This window comes from Oncorhynchus mykiss, chromosome 8 (genome assembly GCF_057628025.1).
Source record: "Oncorhynchus mykiss isolate SJ-2025 chromosome 8, ASM5762802v1, whole genome shotgun sequence".
Lineage (NCBI taxonomy): Eukaryota > Metazoa > Chordata > Actinopteri > Salmoniformes > Salmonidae > Oncorhynchus > Oncorhynchus mykiss.
In genome coordinates, this window is record NC_143029.1 from 17232905 (window position 1) to 17257375 (window position 24471).

The window sequence follows — 24471 nt, forward strand, 5'->3', positions numbered from 1 at the left end:
AATTTACGTGGAAAATACATTGTATTTCAAAAAAGTAATCAATTGTTGTTTTGAGGGGCACATTTCAACCACAGGATTGTCATCATGGTAACCAAATTTCAACATAATAAAAAAAATGTACCTTTAGAACAATCTTCAATCTGTCCACTAGCAAAAAAACAACAACTAGCAGACAAAAAAAACTGTAGGCTGGGCAGCACCTCCTACTGAACAATTGATCTATCTAGAGCTACCCTTTGGTCTCCCATCAAGGGTTCTAACCAATCCCAGCCCTGCTTAGCTATGATATTGTCGCTGACTAATAGCAATGTGCTATCTTTAGAACGATTGTTAAGCAGTCTCCACTTAAAAACTAGATAGATTCACTGATGCTATCAAAGTCATTCCATAGGGTAGGTTTAACAGAGCAAATGAAATGTGACCATACTGTATCACTCATATACTGTCTCATCAATTATATTATTTAGGCCTATATAGCATTTGTAAAGTCATCAACAGCTATTGTTTCAATTCAACCCAGAATTTAAAAAATTATAGACAAAACAAAAGATGTAAGGCTATTTAGTGATACTGAATTGTGTTTGGTTGTCAACACAACCAAATGTCCATTTTTTTAGGAGATGTATATTTTGCTTGTATTGTTCCATCTGTGCCATGGACTTAGCCTGGCTTTAATTCAAGTTTGTCTACAAATTAATAATTGTTTTGTTTGATTCACATCTCCATCTCAACCAACAATCTAAGTATATGAATAGGACCAAATCAAACTTTATTTAAAGTGTATGTAAAGTTTGATTTGATTTGGTCCTCTTCTTTAACTAAGATTGTTGGTTGAGATGGAGATCCAACAAATCCAACAAATGAATCCAACAAAACAGTTATTAATTTGTAGACAAACTGGAATTAAAGTTAGTGGCACAGATGGAACTATCCAAGCAGAAGATACATCTCTGAAATACAACAAATAGCCTATTACTTTTTCGACAAGTTAACTAATTATAAAAGTTAAAGAATGGTATTAAGCCAGTGTCTCAGATGAAACTATCCAAGCAGTAGATAAAGCTCCTTTCAATGTTGATATTTGGTTGCTTTGTCAACCAAACACAATTCAATATGACTTTCGTTATAAAGTAAAGTTAAGGCTTTCCTACAAACTAATGTAACATTCAACCCTAAAATGAGAAACACATCCATGGCCACATTCTGAGGTTAATGTCACTATACATTTCTTCTTGTGTAATCATATAAAGTGTGCATGTTCAAGATTCTGAAGCATGCATAGGTCATCACAGGTCTGTGGAAATCTTCACAATTGCTGTAATAATCTGTGCAGAATCTCGAACGGCATTGATCTCTTGCACCATGTACTTTTAATGTAATCTCAACTGCAATTCATGATAACACATTCATCTGTTGTATAAATAAACAAATGATCTTATTCCCATTTGAAGTTTTAAATGGTTGAAAGTGCAGTGATAGCCATTTAGTTGACTAAACTAAACCAAAAATCAGACATTGTTTTTCCATTGGAATTTGGTTGTGCTTTTAGATGGTTGAAAGCATAATGATAACACATTGGAAATTCAACTATCTTTTGTCTGTCTTCTTGAGTGGGTCAACGTAGGTTGTAATCTCATTGATCAATGGCTCAACCAAATATTACCCAATTATCTACGTTGAAATGATGTTGTGTGCCCAGTGAGAAGGGTGGCTCAACTTACCCCACTCTCGTATCGACTGACAGTGACTCAATGTAGTCGGAGGTACATTCCGCCCACAGTCGTCTCCACTCAACTCCATTGATGTGATGTGGAGTTGAGAAAAATTTAGGTAGTGTTGAAATGAGATGTGGATATGAAGTTAGGGTTGTGGTAGAGGGTTAGAGTTGAACTGGCATGTGGACATGAAGTTAGGGTTGTGGTAGAGGGTTAGAGTTGAACTGGCATGTGGACATGAAGTTAGGGTTGTGGTAGAGGGTTAGAGTTGAACTGGCATGTGGACATGAAGTTAGGGTTGTGGTAGAGGGTTAGAGTTGAACTGGCATGTGGACATGAAGTTAGGGTTGTGGTAGAGGGTTAGAGTTGAACTGGCATGTGGACATGAAGTTAGGGTTGTGGTAGAGGGTTAGAGTTGAACTGGCATGTGGACATGAAGTTAGGGTTGTGGTTGAGGGTTAGAGTTGAACTGGCATGTGGACATGAAGTTAGGGTTGTGGTAGAGGGTTAGAGTTGAACTGGCATGTGGACATGAAGTTAGGGTTGTGGTAGAGGGTTAGAGTTGAACTGGCATGTGGACATGAAGTTAGGGTTGTGGTAGAGGGTTAGATTTGAACTGTATTTATTTGATTTATTTCACCTTTATTTAACCAGGTAAGCTAGCTGAGAACAAGTTCTCATTTACAACTGCGACCTGGCCAAAATAAAGCAAAGCAGTTCGACACATACAACAACACAGAGTTACACATGGAATAAACAAACATACAAATAATACAGTAGGAAAAAAAGTATATATACAGTGTGTGCAAATGAGGTAAGATAAGGGAGGTAAGACAATAAAATAGGCCATAGTGGCGAGGTAATTAGGATATAGCAATGAAACACTGGAGTGATAGATGTGCAGAAGATGAATGTGCAAGTAGAGATACTGGGGTGCTAAATAAATACAGTATGGGGATGAGGTAGTTGGATGGGATTACAGATTTACGGATGGTCTATGTATAGGTGCAATGATCTGTGAGCTGCTCTGACAGCTGGTGCTTGAAGTTAGTGAGGGAGTGAAGAGGGAGTGAAGAGTCTCCAGCTTCAGCGATTTTTGCAGTTCGTTCCAGTCACTGGCAGCAGAGAACTGGAAAGAAAGGTGGCGTGGTGGTGACCAGTGTAATATACCTGCTGGAGCGCGTGCTGCGGGTGGGTGCTGCTATGGTGACCAGTGAACTGAGATAAGGCGGGGATTTACCTGGCAAAGACTTGTAGATGACCTGGAGCCAGTGGGTTTGGCAATGAGTATGAAGCGAGGGCCAGCCAACAAGAGCATACAGGTCACAATGGTGGGTAGTATATGGGGCTTTGGTGACAAAACGGATGGCAATGTGATAGACTGCATCCAATTTGTTGAGTAGAGTGTTAGAGGCATGTGGACATGAAGATAGGGTTGTGGTTGAGGGTTAGAGTTGAACTGGCACGTGGACATGAATTTAGGGTTGTGGCTGAGGGTTAGATTTGAACTGGCAAGTGCAACCCTAACTCTAACATCAACCCTAACTCTAACTTTAACTCTAACTTCAACCCTAACCCTTGCTTCATGTCCAGATCTCTGTTCAAGCCTAACCTTAGCCTCAACCAACCCTAACCCAGTATTCAAGTTATCAGGAAGTAAGATATAGTCTTTCTCAATGACAGCAGTGTTCGAAACAGTTTCTATGCAAGGTGCAGTATGTAGTATTATAGCACCACCACCTGCTGTTTGAGAGCAATGGCACAAGATTACAGAGAACACGTCTAGTTGGATTTCATCTGAAAGAACCTTCTATTGCATACTTATTTTCAACCAATAGAGGGCAGCATGGTCTAAAACATCACTGAATTGCATCTAGTGGATCACGCTGGTGAGGCAGTGATTTATATATACACGTCCTTGTGGCGAAGTTTAACCAAAAATGTTGTATTGTGCAAGAATTCTTAGTGGAGATTTGTTTTGCAGAAATGCCTACCTGATAAATTACCTGATGGCAAAGTCTTTTTTTTATTTCCAATTTTATCATTTTAATAATTTAAATGTAAAAAAATGAGCAATACACAATTGATTGGATTCATATAGCTCTTTTAGTGATGCTTAAAGTGATTTACGCATCGGGGAAACTCACCTTAACTACTGCCGCTGTCAAAAAAGGAGCACATAACTGGGTGATGCCACGGCAGCCATTTTGTTTCAGAAAGCTCACCAACACATCAGCTATCACAGAGGTAAGGAAAGCCACATCTTCACCCATGACATAAAGAACTTAGAATGCTGTTGCCGTTATGTCATAGCATGTGTGGCAGTTTTATTTTAGAACTGACAGATTTTGCCCCACTTCACCAATCGCTTCTCCACACACAGAATTAATCTGGATTTGGTTGGTGGAAGATTGCAGCACTTGATGCAAAGCCAACCGCATGACATTACATAAAGGGTTTTTCTATCTCTCTTCATTAGAAGTTAATCTGCACTAACCAACTGTCAACTGATGATGATGGTTCAGTTAAATATGACAGTGTGAGTATGGCATAATACAGTCCCATACAATACACTGAGTGTACAAAACATTAAGAACACCTTCCTAATATTGACTTGCACCAACCCTTTTGCCCTCAAAACAACTTCAATTCGTCAGGGCATGGAGTCTACAAGGTGTGGAAAGTGTTCCACCGGGATGCTGACCCATGTTGACTCCAATGCTTCCCACAGTATGTCAAGATGGCTGGACGTCCTTTGGATGGTGGACCAATCTTGAAGCACATGGGAAATTGTTGAGCGTGAAAAACTCAGCAGCATTGCAGTTCTTGACACCAACCGGTGTGCCTGGCACCTACTACCATACCCCGTTTAAAGGCACTTAAATATTGTGTCTTGACCATTCACCCTCTGAATGGCACACATACACAATCTGTCTCAAGGCTTAAAAATCCTTCTTTAACCTGTCTCCTCCCCTTCATCTACACTGATTGAAGTGGATTTAACAAGTGACATCAATAAGGGATAATAGCTTTCACCCGGACTCCTGGTCAGTCTATGGTCAGTCTATGACATGGAAAGAGCAGGTGTTCATAATGTTTTGTGCACTCAGTCGATCTACTGGATTCCCTCTGGAAAACCCACATAATGGTTCTATGGGTATCATATCAGCTAAGCTATTGAAAATATATCTGATTATTAATCTGTGAAGTAGAGGGAATTTGTGTTGGCAATTTTCCAACACACACACACACACAGAGAAAAGGAGTTGCCTACTCATAAATAGTTATGCCCTGCATAACTGTCACATTTCTGGGAAGGGTATTGGTGGGTAAACTTTTGTGTGAATTTGTAGTGTGGATTAGATTGCAATGGAGGGTAGTGGAACTGGGTATCTCTGGACCCACCTCCCCCTGTGTGACTGAGTTACAATCAGGGGGACAGACAGCGGTCAGCTGATGGGACAACAATAGACAACAACCTGCCCATCTATACACAGATTACATAATGTAACATGCATCACTGTAACCTAGCAGGCAACTGTTCTTTCTCTGAAGACAGAGGACAGAGGGTCAAACTGAGTTGCGGTTCGATGACAGCAATGTCATTTATCTGCTGAATGTCTCAGCCAAGACCCCTGACATCTATGATGTTCAGTATGTCAACTACCGGGCCTTGCTTGACTGGTCAATGCTAGGTCAGATATATCCTGTTGAAAGGGATACTACTGACTTTTTCCACATTTTGTTGTGTTACCGCCTAAATTAAAAATGGATTAAATTGAGATTTTGTGTTACTGGCCTCTACCCAATGCCATATAATTTCGCAATGGAATTATTTATACATTTATAAAAAATTCAAAGCTGAAATGTCTAGAGTCAATAAGTATTCAACTCCTTTGTTATGGCAAGCCTAATTAAGTTCAGGAGTAAAAATGTGCTTAATAAGTAAACTGTTAATATGTTGCACGGACTCACTCTGTGTGCAATAATAGTGTTAAACGTGATTTTTAAATGACTACCCCATCTCTGTACCCCACACATACAATTATCAGTTGAGTAGTGAATTTCAAGCCAGTGACTACAAAGATACAGGCGTCCTTCGTAACTCAGTTGCCGGAGAGGAAAAAACTGCTCAGGGATTTCACCATGAGGCCAATGGTGATTTTAAAACAGTTACAGAGTTTCATGGCTGTGATAGGAGCTCACTGAGGATGGAACAACAACATTGTAGTTACTCCACAACACTAACATACTGTACTGTACATGACATTGTGAAAAGAAGGAAGCCTTTAGAGAATACACATTTTCCAAAACATACATCCTGTTTGCAATAAGGCAGTAAAGTAATACTGCAAAAAATATGGCATGAAACTTTTTGGCCTGAATACAAAGTATTATATTTGGGGCAAATCCAACATAACACATCACTGAGTATCACTCTTCATATTTTCAACCATGCTGGTGGCTGCATCATGTTATGGGTATGCTAGTCATCGGCAAGGACTAAGGAGAATCCTAGAGGAAAACTTGGTTCAGTATGCTTTGCCACAGACACTGGGAGACAAATTCACCTTGCAGCAGGACAATTACCTAAAATACAAGGCCAAATATACATTGACTACCAAGACGACATTGAATAATATAACTAAGTGGCCTAGTTATAGTTTTGAAAATCTATGGCAAGACTTGAAAATGGTTCTAGCAATTATCAACAACCAATTAGACAGAGCTGGAAGAATTTTTTTAAAGAATAATGGGAAAATCCAGGTTTGCAAAGCTCTTCGAGACTTATTCAGAAAGACTCAAAGCTGTAATCGCAGATTCTAACATGTATTGAATCAGGGTATATTAGTGTTTTATTTTCTATAATATATATATATTTTAAATAGCTTTTGTCTTCCACCTTGACATTACATAGTATTTTCTGGTATTCGTTGACAAAAAATATAAATAAAATCCCTTTTATTCCCACTTCGTAACACAACAAAATGTGGAAAAAGTCATGAGCTGTGAATACTGTATGAAGGCAATGTATAAGCAACTGTACTGTAGCTCCACCACAGGAGGTTGGTGGCACTGTAATTGGGGAGAACATGCTTGTGGTAATGACTGGAGCGGCATTGGGGAATGGTGTCACATCAAACGCATGGTTTCCAAGTGTTTGAAGCCATTCGCGCCATTCCGGCCATTATTATGAGCCATTCTCCCCTCAGCAGCCTCCTGTGAGCTCCACTATGTTGTAATGATATGCTGTAATATATAGGCACATATGGCAGCAGTCCGCTGTGTAGGTGGTGGCAGCTTAGACGTTCTCACTGAGGCTAATTTAATTTGATTTGTTTGGGGATTTAAATGTTCTCTGAATGCGTTCCAAAATATATATATTACGGAAAGACGGATGTATGTCACATGGGAAGATTGTCTCTGATATAAATTATTCTTAGAAGTTAAGATTTCCAGTAATATTATCTCATAGTCCTTAGTCCTGAGTAACGCTGTCTCATCCATAAGGAAACAATGTCATAATCCAGCCAGGGTTGCAAAATTCCCAGGGTTTCCAGAAATCCTGGTTGGAGAATTCCGGATTTCCTGCATATCACCTCCTGATTCAGGGAATCTTCTAACTGGGATTTTTGGAAAACCTGGGAATTTGGGGAAAATTACCGTAACTACCTCCAGCATTTAACTACCTCCAGCATTTAACTACCTCCAGCATTTAAAATGAAATGTTTCTTAGACTGACAGCATCTGTATGGTCATGAATTATTCTCAAACACTTTTACTGCAAACTTGTTTTTAGTTTAAAGCCTTTATTTATAAAATCTGCTCCAAAAAGGATACATTCTTAATATTTGATGCAACAATAATCAGCTGTAGTTGTGCAGCTTGTGGACAAGCATCTGCATGAGGTGGTTTGCATTGGTTAAGCATTTGTCCAACATGCTGACATATCTACAGCGGCAATATGGATGCAAGAGCTTCGTGCGTTCTGATGAGTGACATCACAGCCTAGTAAATCCAGCTCATGCTTGTGGCTACCTACTTACTACATACAGTACCATGTTTACTAATATATTGGTTGGCTAGAATACTGTCTAGAAAACTTGCACAAAGCGATATGTAGTCACTCGTAATCCAAACAGTCAATCAAACAAACAAACAGAAAAAATATAGCTGTGGCGTGGAACCACAGCCATAAAAAAAAACAGTTCACTTAAGGCTGTTCAAGTTCATTACATCACTGATAATGCTTCATAATAGTTCACATAAGCATTCATAAATGGTATCCATCCTCACTGAATTTCTGTGACCACTGACCTCAGAAGAAATTCGGGAACTGCAGCCACTCTGAAAAATCTATCCAGTCTCATTGTCTTTAACATCTTAAGGTATAATGGAATATGATTCTATCAGTGCACTATAAAGTAATTATGTAAGTAAAGTGAAAGGCCAAAAATGAATGAATAAATAAATAGGTTAATAATGAATAAACAATGAAATAAACAATGAAATACTGTATCTATGTGAATCTTTTTCATGATAATTCCATCTTGTATTATGTCGGTTTACATTTTTGTGTGGTTTTCTCAATCATTATCAACTGTTAAAAATAATAACACTTGGTGCATTCCTAGAAGACAAGTCTGTGGCTGTGTTTCAATGTGCTCATTAGCAATTGGTGCTTGCACTCACTCTGATCTGTCAAATAAACGTGGTTTAGAGGTCAAACCCTCGCATTATAGAGCAAGCTTTCTGTTTTCTGGTTAAAGAGGCAAGCTTGGGCAACACTTAGTCCATTCCAGATGTACATATACTGTCAGTATTACAGATATTGTTTCCCTGCTTTGACAGTACCATGAAGATAAAACAGAATTGATTCCAGAGATCAAATTGAAATAAATAGGAGAAGAGCAGGTAGGTAGTCCATCGTAGTTTGTTGCTTGGACCTGCATGGTTGTGTAAATAGTTTATATAGAGAAAGTAGGAAAGCTGTACAGTTTAGTCAAGTAGTAAGATGGTTGTAGCTAATGGTGTGAGGATAGTATGGTGTTATCCATCCAGAGATCTGGGAAATCCTTTGTGAGATCTGCCGTTATGCACCCAGGTGTTAAGATATGGAGGTCATTACCACTTTGAGTCATTATCAGAGTCCAATAGCTGTCCTGTTTTATCTGGTACAGTAAACACCAGTAGATTGTCTCTCTGCTGACTGTACCAGGAACATCTGGGAGAGCCTCAGCAGTATGCAGACCAGTATATGAGGTTAAAGATAATGTAGGATCCTGGAAAGATCATGCGGGAGTAGGTGTCTATGGCGTGGGTGTTCTGCATGAGGCTGAAGCTGCGGAAGCGCGCTTTCTTCTTGGTTCCCGTGGACTCATTGTCCAGGGATAGGTGCACCACCATGTGCTCTTGCTTCTCTGGGGTGTCCTCGGGAGCGTCAGCCCTGGTGTATCCGGCCAGGCTGTTGGTGTCGGCCTCGCTGTAGGTCCCGTCGCCATCCACCATCACGGTCCCGGTGTGGGACATGCCACAGGTGCAGGGGAGTGACTGTATGGCAGAGAGAAATAGAGAGAGGTGGGGGTTGAGGGAAAGAGCAAGAAAAATAGAGAGATCAGAGTAGGAAAAATGCTGAAAGGACTCAAAGTTCAGTGTGGTATGATGAGGATCCTTACCTGTTCTCTGGCTAGGCTCAGGGACTGTCGGGCAGTGGAGAGAAAGTGAGATGACATTTAAACAAATGTAGGCACACATGACTAAATCGCTTTGGATAAAAGCATCTGCTGAAAGGCAGATTTATTTATTAATTAGAGAAAGAGAGATCAGAGTAGGAAAAATGCTGAAAGGACATAAAAAACAGCAGTACAGTGTGGTATGATAGGATGGGGGCCCTTACCTGCTCTCTGGCCTTTTCCCTAAGCTTCCGATCTTTTCCGTCCCTCACCGTCGTCAAGTAGTTGACGGCAGCATATTCCAACACCGATAGGAACACAAACACAAAACTGACCCAGAGGTAAATGTCCACAGCTTTGATGTAGGAAACCCTGGGCATGGAGGCGTTGACTCCAGTGATGATGGTGGACATGGTGAGCACCGTGGTGATACCTGGAGCACAGTACAACATCTGTGTGAGCACAAGACTGAAGGAAGTATCCTCATATAGATATGAACCAATGAATCCACACTCCTAGAGAAAAGGATCTTCAAATGGTTCTCCAGAGGGACAGCTGAAGGATGTTTTATGTTTTAGGTTGAATGTTTTTTTTCTAAGAGTGTAACTTACCTAGTGAGACCCTGGCCGGTACGGCCCGGCGGTCGATCCAGAAAGACACCCAGGACAACATGACCATCAGAGTGGCAGGGAAGTAGGTCTGCAGCAGGAAGAAGAAGATGTGGCGTCGCAGGGTGAAGTTGATGTACAGACGGTTGTACCACCCTGGAGAGAAGAGGACAAAGACACGTGAGGAATCACCATAAATATGAAAATGGGTTATGTTTCTCTGAAGAACCTAAGAGCAGATGTATTTGTACAACTATGTACTGTATAGGGATACAGTGAAATTGTCACATGCAAAAATCCATACAAACTGTTGTGCTACAATATATTCAAATGTTGACTATTAATATCCTGCAACATGGAGTCAATTTTTGTACAGTATGTGTGATTTGTATACAGTACAGACCCTAAAACCTGATTTGTGGATCTACCTGTGCTGCTGTAAAAAGCCAGTCTAGAGGTAGTGTGAAACTTCTGGATGAGGAACTGAGACAGAGAGATCCTGTCGTCGGTGCTCAGGGACTCATCCCCACTCTTCCAGTACAGCATGAGGTCCTCATCCGTGTAAGCATCTGGAGATAACAGACATGGATTTCAAATTCAAATCTGCCAGATTTTTTTGTACCACCACACCAAATCCCTTTTTAAACACAGTGTGAGGCAGTAAGAGTCCCACTACTCACAGCTCTCCAGCTCTAATGTACAGGTCTGTGAATCCAGAGGGAAACGACTGAAGTCCATGTTACAGGCAGCAGTAACCGTCACCCTGGACACAACATACCCACGATGACGCAAACATAACACATCAACATGCTACATCCTCTATGAGATTGGGTAAATGTCTGCTGGGAAAATTTGGATCGACTGAGTTCTGCGCTGCCATCATAGAAATGTCGCTGTTGCACTTCTGAAGAACGTGGAGATGGGACACAAAAGGAGTCTAGGAACAGCAGCAGCTTACATCCTCACCTAAGGCTGTAGAGCACGTGTCCATCTGGGAACACCCTGAGCATGATGTTCTCTGTGGTGGTGTCGTGGATGAACGACCTCTTGGAGTGGACGAAGAACACATCAGGCACCCAGATCTTCTTGACCAGGCGACCGTCGAACGTCATGCTCTTATTGGTTGTGCTGGGAAAGGACAGCCTCTCGTCTTTCCAGTAGTGCCTCAGATAAAGGGTCATAGTGAAGTCCTGCAGGTCACCAAAACAAAAAGAGATAGCTTTTGGATTAACTTGTTGGTTGGTTGCAGCCTTGTATAAATCCTCTGAACCCTTTTCTGGACTGAGAGTTCTAGATTGAACCATTGCATATATATTGGCATTGCCGCGGAAAGTAGGGGTGCTGAGGGTGCCCCATGAAAAATCGGAATTTAAAAAATAGTGCACTGGGCCTTTACTAGCCCTGTATTAACGGACTGATATAGCCGTCACGCAAAAAAATAGCAGCACCCCCACCCCCAAACATCTTCCCGTGGCTATGTACAGTGCATTCGGAAAGCATTCAGACTCATTTACTTTTTCCACATTTTCTTACGTTACAGACTTATTCTAAAATTGATTCAATTGTTTGTTTTTTCTCATCAATCTACAAACAATATCCAATAATGACAAAGCAAAAACAGGTTTGTAAACATATATATATTTTCTTAAACGGAATACAGAAGTATTCAGACCGTTCACTCAGCACTTTGTTGAAGCACCTTTGGCAGCGATTACAGCCTCTTGTTGGGCTTGACACTACAAGCTTGTCACACCTGTATTTGGGGAGTTTCTGCCAATCTTCTCTGCAGATCCTTTAAAATTCTGTCAGGTTAAATGGAAAGCTTTGCTGCACAGCTATTTTCAGGTCTCCAGAGATGTTCGATCGGGTTTAAGTCTGGGCTCTGGCTGGGCCACTCAAGAATATTCAGAGACTTGTCCCGAAGCCACTCCTGTGTTGTCTTGGCTGTGTGCATAGGGTCATTGTCCTGTTGGAAGGTGACCCTTCACCCCCAGTCTTAGGTCCGGAGCACTCTGGAGCAGATTTTCATCAAGGATCTCTCTGTACTTTGCTCTGTTCATCTTTCCCTCGATCCTGACTAGTCTCCCAGTCGCTGCCACTGAAAAACATCCCCACAGAATGATGCTCCCACCACCACACTTCACCGTAGGGATGGTGCCAGGTTTCCTCCAGACGTGTTGCTTGGCATTCAGGCCAGAGTTCAATCTTGGTTTTATCAGACCAGAGAATCTTGTTTCTCATGGTCTGAGAGTCCTTTAGGGGCCTTTTGGCAAACTCCAAGCTGGCTGTCATATGCCTTTTACTGAGGAGTGGCTTCTGTCTGGCCACTCTACCATAAAGGCCTGATTGGTGGAGTGCTGCAGAGCTGGTTGTCCTTCTGGAAGGTTCTCCCATCGCCACAGTTGAACTCTGGAGCTCTGTCAGAGTGACCATCGGGTTCTTGGTCACCTCCCTGACCAAGGCCCTTCGCCCCCTGTTGCTCAGTTTAGCAAGGCGGCCAGCTAGAAGAGTCTTAGTGGTGACTCTAGAAGAGACTCTAGAAGAGTCTTAGTGGTTCCAAACTTCTTCTATTTAAGAATGATTGAGGCCACTGTGTTATTGGAGACCTTAAATGCTACAGAAATGTTTTGGTAGCCTTCCCCAGATCTGTGTCTCGACACAATCCTCTCTCGGAGCTGTACAGACAATTCCTTCGACCTCATGGCTTGGTTTTTGCTCAGACATGCACTGTCAACTGTGAGCCCTTATATAGACAGGTGTGTGCCTTTCCAAATCATGTACAATCAGTTGAATTTACAACAGGTGGACTCCAATCAAGTTGTAGACATGTCTCAAGGATGACCAATGGAAACTGGTTGCATCTGAGCTCAATTTTGAGTCAGGGTCTGAACACTTATGTAAATAAGGTATTTCTGTTTTTTTTTATTTTTAATACATTTTCGCACATATCTAAAAACCTGTTTTTGCTTTGTCATTATGGGGTATGGTGTGGAGATTGATGAGGGGAAAAATAATTTGATCAAATTTAGAATAAGGCTACAACAAAATGTGAAAAAAGTCAAGGGGTCTGAATACTTTCCAAATGCACCATATATTGGGATTACCAGGGTCTCACCCTGTCCCTGGATTACAGCGTAGGTTTATGATCAGACATATGTTCTCAGTATAAGTAGGGAACATATTATGTAATATGTCCAGAGAGGGCCGTCAGAGTTGACATCAGTGATGATGAGACACATACAGTAATGACAGCGTTGGGTTAGAGGTTGCATTGGTCACACATTGGTCATATCCCTTTCCTCCCGATCTGCTCATTGATCTGTATCTGTTAATAGGCAAACGGATCTATTTTATGCCCGACTACACCACTTTATCTACCACAGCAGATCATCCTCTTTTCAATTCACCTCGCAGCATTACATAATAATATAATTGGTGTTGTTCCATTTTTTTCTCAAGGATATGAGTTTTAAAGAAGAAAAACATGTTTCCCAAGAGGTGTTCTTGCATTTGTTATTGTATCTCTATTTCCTTCTATGTAGTACAAACGATGTCCCACCCATACATACTGTAGTCTGATAAAACAACGATGACCCCACCCCCCATGCTGTCTGTTTCATTAATAAATCCTCTTGGTGTGTCCTGTCTTCATTGCATCTGCACTCATCACACCTGTTTTAAGAGACTCAAACTCATATAGATCTGAAATAATGACTTAAAATAATAATGACAATAACGAAAAAAACAGTGCCCACTTCAGTACCTTTGTCATTACATAGAATGCGTGTATAACAGCAAATGGAGACACATTTAACAAATATAGACCACTGTAACATTGCATAATGATACTTATGGCTGATAAGTCTGACTGAACACACTTGTCCTCCATCATTCTTACATTATATCATTAAGGAAAGTCATTGTTTGAAAGCAATAATTTGCCCTGTCTATTTTCAAACAATTATATACAAATACTGAGATCTGAATGAAATGTAATCCTTGGTTATCCTCCCACACAGAGGCTTACAGAACATCAGGACTGCTGTTTGGACTCCAATTTGCAGCTTAGAAAATAAGTTCCATTTAATTATATTACTGTGGTGGAGCATGGTCTTTCGTTTTGAACATGAAACATCATTTCTAGCACTGTGCTTCTATTATCCATTTTCATTATCCGTCTGTGAATAAGAGATTAATGAGCATGACAAGTATAGTGGATTATAGCGTATCAGCTGCAAAACACCTGTTGGCAGATTGTGAATGACCCATTCATTTTCAGGGGTTCAATTTGTTGTAGGAGTGGCTAGCATCTCTGCCCATTGCATCCAATAGTTGATTCATTTAAATATTATCACACTGACCACTTCAAATGTTCCACTGACCTGTGATAAGTTGTTAACATTGACTTCATTGAAATGTTAAAATTGTCAATGTTTGTTTATCAATTCACTTACCATGTCCACTTCTGATATACTGTCCAAACTCTCCACCTGAACATCCACTCCCACGGGGACAGCAGGGCCTGCAAAACAATAGTGAGATTATTTTTGTTCTGATTATATTCCTGATAATCAGTGTCCTCATATTCAGCAGATAAGGTTTCAGGTGAAAACACGAGTTGACATAAATGGTTTAAGGTGAGTTAGTGTGAAAGCGTATCACAGAGACATCAGATATCAAACATACAAATGCTACTTTCTCTTGATATACACTGAGTATACCAAACATTAGGAACCCCTTCCTAATATGGAGTTGCACCCCTCCCCCCCTTTGACCTCAGAACAGACACAATTTGTCAGGAAATGGACTCTACAAGGTATTGAAAGCATTATACAGGGATGATGACCCATGTTGACTCCAATGCCTCCCACAGTTGTGTCAAGTTGGCTGGATGTCCTTTGGGTGGTGGACCATTCTTGAAACACACCGGAAATTGTTGAGCGTGAAAAACCCAGCAACATTGCAGTTCTTGACACCAACCGGTGCGCCTGGCAGCTACTACCATACCCTGTTCATAGGCACTTAAGTATTTTGTCTTGCCCATTCACCCTCTGAATGGTACACATACACAATCCATGTCTCAATTGTCTCAAGTCTTAAAAATCCTTCTTTAACCTGTCTCCTCCTCTTCATCTACACGGATTGAAGTGGATTTAACAAATGACATCAATAAGGGATTATAGCTTTCACCGGGATTCACCTCGTCAGTCTATGTCATGAAAAGAGCAGGTGTTCTTAATGTTTGTACACTCAGTGTATGGTATGCAGTGAAAATGCATGTGAACCCCTGCACAGTTTTCACATTTTGTTGTGTTAGAGTCTGACATTTTCACACTTTCAATTGTAACCCTGGGAAGTAAGTTGTGTAGATCAGTAGAAGAATGTAAATACATTAAAAGTGTCAACATTTCAGACCACAAAATGTGGAAACAATTTTACTGCATTGTATTAGTGTAGAAGAAAAAGCCCTTTGTCTGAGTTTAGGTCTTAACTTGGAGCTCATGGGATTTCCATATCTTCTACATACAGTACTTCTTCCTCGTTATCGCTGGTATCCTTTTCCTTTGATCAGCACCACAATCCCAGCAAGACTCCAATTACTACTACATGATCTTACAGCTACAGATAATCTACAGCTAATATCAAAAACCGTTTGAGGGCAAACCCACACACTCATATTTTCAAATATTCATTTGATTGCAGGGGATGAGTCATGAGTGATAGATTTGTGTTAGGTTTGTGGTTTTGCGAGTATATGGACTCAAAATGGTGCCAGAGGGGATGGCCGCCATTTTCAGCACTCCTGACCAATTGTGCTATTTTGTGTGTTTTTGTTGCGTTGTTTTGAACTTCTTTTGTACATAATGTTACTGCCATTGTTTCCTATGACCGAAAAGTGCTTCTGGACATCAGAACAATGATTACTCACCTCGATCTGGAAAATGATTTTTTTCTTTAATGAGTAGGACGCAAAGGACATGCTGCTCTTCCCAGACTAGGCCCAAATCCCCGTTATTCGTAAGAAGAGGAGCTGCCGCTACAGAGGTTGGCGAGTCGGATGCCTGGCGAGACTGTGTCGACGAGTGGATAATCCACATTTACCCCCTCAGTTCTACTGGCGAACTTGCAATCACTGGAGAATATACTTGATGTGCTCTGTTCGAGACTCCTAACATGATATTAAAAACAGTACTATCCTATGTTTCACGAGTCGTGGCTGAATAAGGACATGGATAATATACGGTTAACTTAGTTTTCCGTGCATCGGCAAGACTGAACATCAGCCTCCAGTAAGATCGGGGGTGGGGTGTGTCTCTTTGTCAACAACAGCTGGTGTGCGATCTGTAATATTAAGGAAGTCTAAAGGTTTTGCTCACCTGAGTTAGAGAACCTGTAAGCTGTAGATCACACTATTTACCAGGAGAGTTTTCAACTATATTCTTCGTACAGTATTAGAAAAAGGGATAAACACATTTTGGTTCCAGGTAGAACCCTTTGGGGTTCCATTTAAAACCTTCTGTGGAAATGGTTCTACCTGGAACCAAAAGTGTTCTTCAAAGGGTTTTTCTATGGGGACAGCCAAATAACCTTTAAGGTTCCAGATGGCAATTTGTTTTCTAAGAGTGTAGCTGTCTATTTACCACCACAAACCGATGGTGGCATTAAGACCGCACTTAACAAGCTGTATAAGGCCATAAGCAAACAAAAAAGTGCTCATCCAGTGTCGACGCTCCTAGTGGCCTGGGACTTTAATGCAGGAAAACTGGGGGGGGGGGGGGGGGGGTAAAAATAGATCACTTTTACTCCATACACAGAGACACGTACAAAGCTCTACCTCACCCTCCATTTGGCAAATCTGACCATAACTCTATCCTCCTGATTCCTGCTTACAAGCAGAAATCCATTTGCCCTCCATTTGGCAAATCTGACCATAACTCTATCCTCCTGATTCCTGCTTACAAGCAAAAAAGTACCAGTACCAGTACTATGTCGAAATCCCGCTACGCCCTACGACAAACCATCAAACAGAAAACACGTCAATACAGAACTAAGACTGAGTCCTGCCACACTGGCTCTGACGCTCATCGGATATGGCATGGCTTGCAAACTATCACGGATGACAAAGGGAAACCCAGCTTCGAGCTGCCCAGTGACATGAGTTGACCAGGGGAGCTAAATGCCTTCTATGCTCGCTTTGAGGGAAGCAACACTGAACCATGCATGAGAACACCAGCTGTTCTGGACAACTGTGTGATCACACTCTTTGTAGCCAATGTGAGTAAGACCTTTAAATAGGGTAACATTCACAAGGCTGCAGTGCCAGATGGATTATCAGGACGTGTACTCGGAGCATGCGCTGACCAGCTGGAAAGTGTCTTCACTGACATGTTCAACCTCTCCCTGACCCAGTCTCTAATACCTACATGTTTCAAGAAGACCACCATAGTCCCTGTGCCCAAGAACGCCAAATACCAACGTGAGAGTGCTGCTCATCGACTACATCTCAGTGTTCAACACCATATTGCCCTCTATACAGCTGCACCACTTGGTATGGTAACTAGTCAGCATCTATCTGACCGCAAGGTGTATTGCATATGGCCCAATATATCACTGGGGCCGAGCTCCCTGACATCCAGAACCTCTATACCAGGGGGTGTCAGAGGAAGGCCCTAGAAATTGTCAAAGACTCCAGCCTCCCAAGTCATAGACTGTTTTGTCTGCTACCACACGGCAAGCGGTACTGGAGCGCCAAGTCTGGAACCAAAAGGCTCCTTAACAGCTTCTACTCCCAAGCCATTGAACGGTTATTTACATTTACATTGACCCTGTAATTTTATTCTTAATTGTATTCTTATCTATTCCTATTTCCTATTCTCTTGCACAGGCTCGAAGTACACTCACTAGACTCTAACCACACACTCACACATACTACACTGACTACACTGACACTCCAACACACACACAAAACAAACACACACACTTTAAACAATGCTACCTAATATAATGTTTACATACCCTACATTATTCATCTCATCTCATATGTATACGTACAGTGCCTTGCGAAAGTATTCGGCCCCCTTGAACTTTGCGACCTTTTGCCACATTTTAGGCTTCAAACATAAAGATATAAAACTGTATTTTTTTTGTGAAGAATCAACAACAAGTGGGACACAATCATGAAGTGGAACGACATTTATTGGATATTTCAAACTTTTTTAACAAATCAAAAACTGAAAAATTGGGCGTGCAAAATTATTCAGCCCCCTTAAGTTAATACTTTGTAGCGCCACCTTTTGCTGCGATTACAGCTGTAAGTCGCTTGGGGTATGTCTCTATCAGTTTTGCACATCGAGAGACTGACATTTTTTCCCATTCCTCCTTGCAAAACAGCTCGAGCTCAGTGAGGTTGGATGGAGAGCATTTGTGAACAGCAGTTTTCAGTTCTTTCCACAGATTCTCGATTGGATTCAGGTCTGGACTTTGACTTGGCCATTCTAACACCTGGATATGTTTATTTTTGAACCATTCCATTGTAGATTTTGCTTTATGTTTTGGATCATTGTCTTGTTGGAAGAAAAATCTCCGTCCCAGTCTCAGGTCTTTTGCAGATTCCATCAGGTTTTCTTCCAGAATGGTCCTCCTGGCTCCATCCATCTTCCCATCAATTTTAACCATCTTCCCTGTCCCTGCTGAAGAAAAGCAGGCCCAAACCATGATGTTGCCACCACCATGTTTGACAGTGGGGATGGTGTGTTCAAGGTGATGAGCTGTGTTGCTTTTACGCCAAACATAACGTCTTGCATTGTTGCAAAAAAGTTCAATTTTGGTTTCATCTGACCAGAGCACCTTCTTCCACATGTTTGGTGTGTCTCCCAGGTGGCTTGTGGCAAACTTTAAACGACACTTTTTATGGATATCTTTAAGAAATGTCTTTCTTCTTGCCACTCTTCCATAAAGGCCAGATTTGTGCAATATACGACTGATTGTTGTCCTATGGACAGAGTCTCCCACCTCAGCTGTAGATCTCTGCAGTTCATCCAGAGTGATCATGGGCCTCTTGGCTGCATCTCTGATCAGTCTTCTGTTCAGAGGGACGTTTAGAGTTTAGAGGGACGGCCAGGTCTTGGTAGATTTGCAGTGATCTGATACTCCTTCCATTTCAATATTATCGCTTGCACAGTGCTCCTTGGGATGTTTAAAGCTTGGGAAATCTTTTTGTATCCAAATCTGGCTTTAAACTTCTTCACAACAGTATCTCGGACCTGCCTGGTGTGTTCCTTGTTCTTCATGATGCTCTCTTAACGGACCTCTGAGACTATCACAGTGCAGGTGCATTTATACGGTGACTTGATTACACACAGGTGGATTGTATTTATCATCATTAGTCATTTAGGTCAACATTGGATCATTCAGAGATCCTCACTGAACTTCTGGAGAGAGTTTGCTGCACTGAAAGTAAAGGGGCTGAATAATTTTGCACGCCCAATTTTTCAGTTTTTGATTTGTTAAAAAAGTTTGAAATATCCAATAAATGTTGTTCCACTTCATGATTGTGTCCCACTTGTTGTTGATTCTTCACAAAAAAAATACAGTTTTATATCTTTATGTTTGAAGCCTGAAATGTGGCAAAAGGTCGCAAAGTTCAAGGGGGCCGAATACTTTCGCAAGGCACTGTATATACTGAACTCTATATCATCTACTGCATCCTTATGTAATACATGTATCACTAGCCACTTTAACTATGCCACTTTGTTTACATACTAATCTCATATGTATATACTGTACTCGATACCATCTACTGTATCTTGCCTATGCTGCTCTGTACCATCACTCATTCATATATCTTTTTATGTACATATTCTTTATCCCCTTACACTGTGTATAAGACAGTAGTTTTAGAATTGTTAGTTAGATTACTTGTTGGTTATTACTGCATTGTCAGAACTAGAAGCACAAGCATTTCGCTACACTCGCATTAACATCTGCTAACCATGTGTATATGACAAATAAAATTTTATTTGATTTGATATTGACGCAACACACACACTTTCACATTCCTTCACACTCTTCACATACGCTGCTGCTACTCTCTGTTTATTATCTATGCATAGTCACGTTACCACTACCTACATGTACATCGTACCTCAATTACCTGGACTAACCTGTACCCCTGCACATTGGCTCGGTACTGGTACCCCTTGTATATAGCCTTGTTATTGTTGTTTGTATTGTGTTACTATTTTTTTCTTTAGTTTATTTAGCACATTTATTTTTTATTTTATTTTTTAAACTCTGCATTGTTGGTTAAGAGCTTGTAAGCATTTCACGGTAAGGTCTACCTACACCTGTTGTATTCAGCACATGTGACAAATAACATTTGATTTGAGAATTTCTCCAAATAAAGTAATCTTTATTTAAACAGCACATAGATCCTATAAATCAGTTCTCTATGCAATTATATAGCACACAGTTTCATCTAACCCATGTTAAAGGTTCACATAAGAAGCACAAGTAACGCATAATACATACAGTTGAAGTCGGAAGTTTACATACACTTAGGTTGGAAACTTCTTAGGGATAGGGGGCAGATGACTGAGTTGCCCAAAGTAAACTGCCTGTTACTCAGGCCCAGAAGCTAGGATATGCATAGAATTGGTAGTATTGGATAGATAACACTCTGAAGCTTCTAAAACGGTTCAAATAATGTCTGTGAATATAACAGAACTGATATGGCAGGTGAAAACTCGAGGAGAATCCATCCAGATTTTTTTTTTGAGCTGACCACCCATTGAAATGCCTGTCTATGGGAAAATCAAAGGAAATACTCCCAGATTGATATGGCTTCCACTAGATGTCAACAGTCTTTAGGTTTCAGGCTAGTTTTTTGAAAAATGAGCTAGAATTTGTATTTTTTCAAGGTGGCTCTCATTTTGACTGTAGTCTGGTGGCACACTTCATTATTTATCTCAGGTATTGAACACACTATTCCCCATCTTACATTTTATTGTTTATTTACATATTAGGGTACCTGAGGATTGATTAGAAGATAATCGCATGTTATGCTTTCGCCGTAAAGCTTTTTTGAAATCTGACAAAGCGGCTGGATTAACAAGAAGTTAAGATTTTAAATTATGTATAACACTTGTATTTTCATGAATGTTTAATATTACGATTTTTTTATTTTGAATTTCGCGCTCTGCAATTTCACCTGATGTTGTCGAGGTGGGGTGCTAGCGGCACGTCTAGCACAAAGAGGTTAAAATTCGTTTTTCAACCACTCCACAAATTTATTGTTAACAAACTATAGTTTTGGCAAGTCGGTTAGGACATTTACTTTGTGCATGACACAAGTAATTTTTCCAACAATTGTTTACAGTTTATTTCACTTAACTCACTGTATCACAATTCCAGTCGGTCAGAAGTTTACATACGCTAAGTTGACTGTGCCTTGAAACAGCTTGTAAAATTCCAGAAAATTATGTCATGGCTTTAGAAGCTTCTGATAGGCTAATTGACATAATTTGAGTCAATTGGAGGTTTACCTGTGGATGTTTTTCAAGGCCTACCTTCAAACTCGGTGCCTCTTTGCTTGACATCATGGGAAATCAAAAGAAATCAGCCAAGACCTCAGTAGACCTCCACAAGTCTGGTTCATCCTTGGGAGCAATTTCCAAACACCTGAAGGTACCACGGTCATCTGTACAAAGAATAGTATGCAAGTATAAACACCATGAGACCACGCAGCCGTCATACCGCTCTGGAAGGAGATGCGTTCTGTCTCCCAGAGATGAACGTACTTTGGTGCGAAAAGTGCAAATCAACCCCAGAACAGCAGCAAAGGACCTTGTGAAGATGCTGAAGGAAACAGGTACAAAAGTATCTATATCCACAGTAAAACGAGTCCTATATCGACAAAACCTGAAAGGCTGCTCAGCAAGAAAGAAGCCACTGCTCCAAAACCGCCATAAAAAAAGCCAGACTACGGTTTGCAACTGCACATGGGGACAAAGATCGTACTTTTTGGAGAAATGTCCCCTGGTCTGATGAAACAAAAATAGATCTGTTTGGCCATAATGACCATTGTTATGTTTGGAGGAAAAAGGGGGAGGGCTTGCAAGCCGAAGAACACCATCCCAACCATGAAGCACGGGTGTGGCAGCATCATGTTGTGGGGGTGCTTTGCTGCAGGAGGGACTGGTGCACTTCACAAAATAGATGGCATCATGAGGGAGGAAAATTCTGTGGATATATTGAAGCAACATCTCAAGACATCAGTCAGGAAGTTAAAGCTTTGTCACAAATGGGTCTTCCAAATGGACAATGACCCCAAGCATACTTCCAAAGTTGTGGCAAACGGCTTAAAGTCAAGGTATTGGAGTGGCCATCACAATGCCCTGACCTCAATCCCATAGAAAATTTGTGGACAGAACTGAAAAAGCATGTGCGAGCAAGGAGGCCTACAAACCTGACTCAGTTACACCAGCAGGAGGAATGGGTCAACATTCAACCAACTTATTGTGTGAAGCATGTGGAAAACTACCCAAAACGTTTGACCCAAGTTAAACAATTTAAAGGCAAATGCTTCCAAATACTAATTGAGTGTATGTAAACTTCTGACCCACTAGGAATGTGATGAAAGAAATAAAAGCTTAAATAAATCATTCTCTCTACAATTATTCTGACATTTCACATTCTTAAAATAGTGGTGATCCTAACTGACCTAAGGCATGGAATTTCTACTAGGATTAAATGCCAGGAATTGTGAAAAATTGAGTTTAAATGTAGTTGGCTAAGGTGTATGTAAATTTCCGACTTCAACTGTATGTTTGTTTTGCATTTTGGTAGTGTCCTGATCGCCTGCCATTGTCTAATCTGCCTGCGTTGCCGTAGTGCCAGCCTCTTATGTAATCGCTAGTAACTAAAGCCTCTTGTCACTCAGCCTCCCCTAGCCTGTTACCTGGAAGAGAGGATATTAATTCATTGCCCTGTGCCAGCTGGGTGCCCTGTCATTCCTCACTCACACCATATGCCATCTAACAGATCCTTAACTGGGCAGAGACCCAGGGACCCAGGCACCAGCTTCCCAGGCAGTAGCTCCACCGGGACCACCTCCCCTCCCAGGACCTGTGTGGATGATGCTGCTCGCCACACCTGCCAACTGCTGGGAGAACAGCCTGAACTCCCGCGGCCTCTTCCCCTGGATTAGACGGAACTAGCGGGGGATTGGGGTGGTTATTTAAGAAACATATCTTTAATTCATAGTGATTACATTGGCTCCCTCCATCTGGAGCCACAGGAGGGCATGGTTATGATGTGGAGGCTGTGGGAGATGTGGAGGCTGTGGGAGGTGTGGAGGCTGTGGCTGAGGGAGATGTGGAGGCTATGGCTGAGGGAGATGTGGAGGCTGTGGCTGATGAAGATGTGGATGCTGAGGGAGATGTGGAGGCTGAGGGAGGTGTGGAGGCTGAGGGAGGTGTGGAGGCTGAGGGAGGTGTGGAGGCTGTGGCTGACGGAGATTTGGAGGCTGTGGCTGAGGGAGGTGTGGAGATGTGGAGGCTGTGGCTGAGGGAGGTGTGGAGGCTGTGGCTGAGGGAGGTGTGGAGGCTGTGGCTGTGAGAGGTGTGGAGGCTGTGGCTGTGAGAGGTGTGGAGGCTGTGGCTGTGAGAGGTTTGGAGGCTGTGACTGAGGGAGGTGTGGAGGCTGTGGCTGAGGGAGATGTGGAGGCTGTGGCTGAGGTAGGTGTGGAGGCTGTGGCTGAGGGAGATGTGGAGGCTGAGGGAGGTGTGGAGGCTGTGGCTGACAGAGATTTGGAGTCTGTGGCTGAGGGAGGTGTGGAGATGTGGAGGCTGTGGCTGAGGGAGGTGTGGAGGCTGTGGCTGAGGGAGGTGTGGAGGCTGTGGCTGTGAGAGGTGTGGAGGCTGTGGCTGTGAGAGGTGTGGAGGCTGTGGCTGTGAGAGGTGTGGAGGCTGAGGGAGATGTGGAGGCTGAGGGAGGTGTGGAGGCTGAGGGAGGTGTGGAGGCTGTGGCTGACAGAGATTTGGAGGCTGTGGCTGAGGGAGGTGTGGAGGCTGTGGCTAAGGGAGATGTGGAGACTGTGGCTGAGGGAGGTGTGGAGGCTGTGGCTGTGGGAGGTGTGGAGGCTGTGGCTGAAGGAGGTGTGGAGGCTGTGGCTGAGGGAGGTGTGGAGGCTGAGGGAGGTGTGGAGGCTGAGGGAGGTGTGGAGGCTGTGGCTGACGGAGATTTGGAGGCTGTGGCTGAGGGAGGTGTGGAGATGTGGAGGCTGTGGCTGAGGGAGATGTGGAGGCTGTGGCTGAGGGAGATGTGGAGGCTATGGCTGAGGGAGGTGTGGAGGCTGTGGCTGAGGGAGATGTGGAGGCTGAGGGAGATGTGGAGGCTGAGGGAGGTGTGGAGGCTGAGGGAGGTGTGGAGGCTGTGGCTGACAGAGATTTGGAGGCTGTGGCTGAGGGAGGTGTG

General features: G+C 42.1%; 1 protein-coding gene across 1 annotated transcript in view; it reads right to left on the minus strand.

Annotated features, from left to right (window-relative positions):
* Window positions 1-7508: 7508 nt before the first annotated feature.
* Window positions 7509-24471, minus strand: part of LOC110529499 (gamma-aminobutyric acid receptor subunit rho-2-like) — a 34923-nt gene continuing 17960 nt past the window's right edge. Inside the window, exons 3-10 of the mRNA XM_021611736.3 lie at window positions 14451-14518; window positions 10963-11186; window positions 10677-10759; window positions 10425-10565; window positions 10000-10152; window positions 9613-9821; window positions 9392-9415; window positions 7509-9266 (exon numbers count right to left, since the gene is read on the minus strand). Of these exons, the coding sequence (XP_021467411.1) occupies window positions 8952-9266; window positions 9392-9415; window positions 9613-9821; window positions 10000-10152; window positions 10425-10565; window positions 10677-10759; window positions 10963-11186; window positions 14451-14518 (1217 nt within the window). The 3' untranslated portion in view covers window positions 7509-8951. The remainder of the gene's footprint in view (window positions 9267-9391; window positions 9416-9612; window positions 9822-9999; window positions 10153-10424; window positions 10566-10676; window positions 10760-10962; window positions 11187-14450; window positions 14519-24471) is intronic.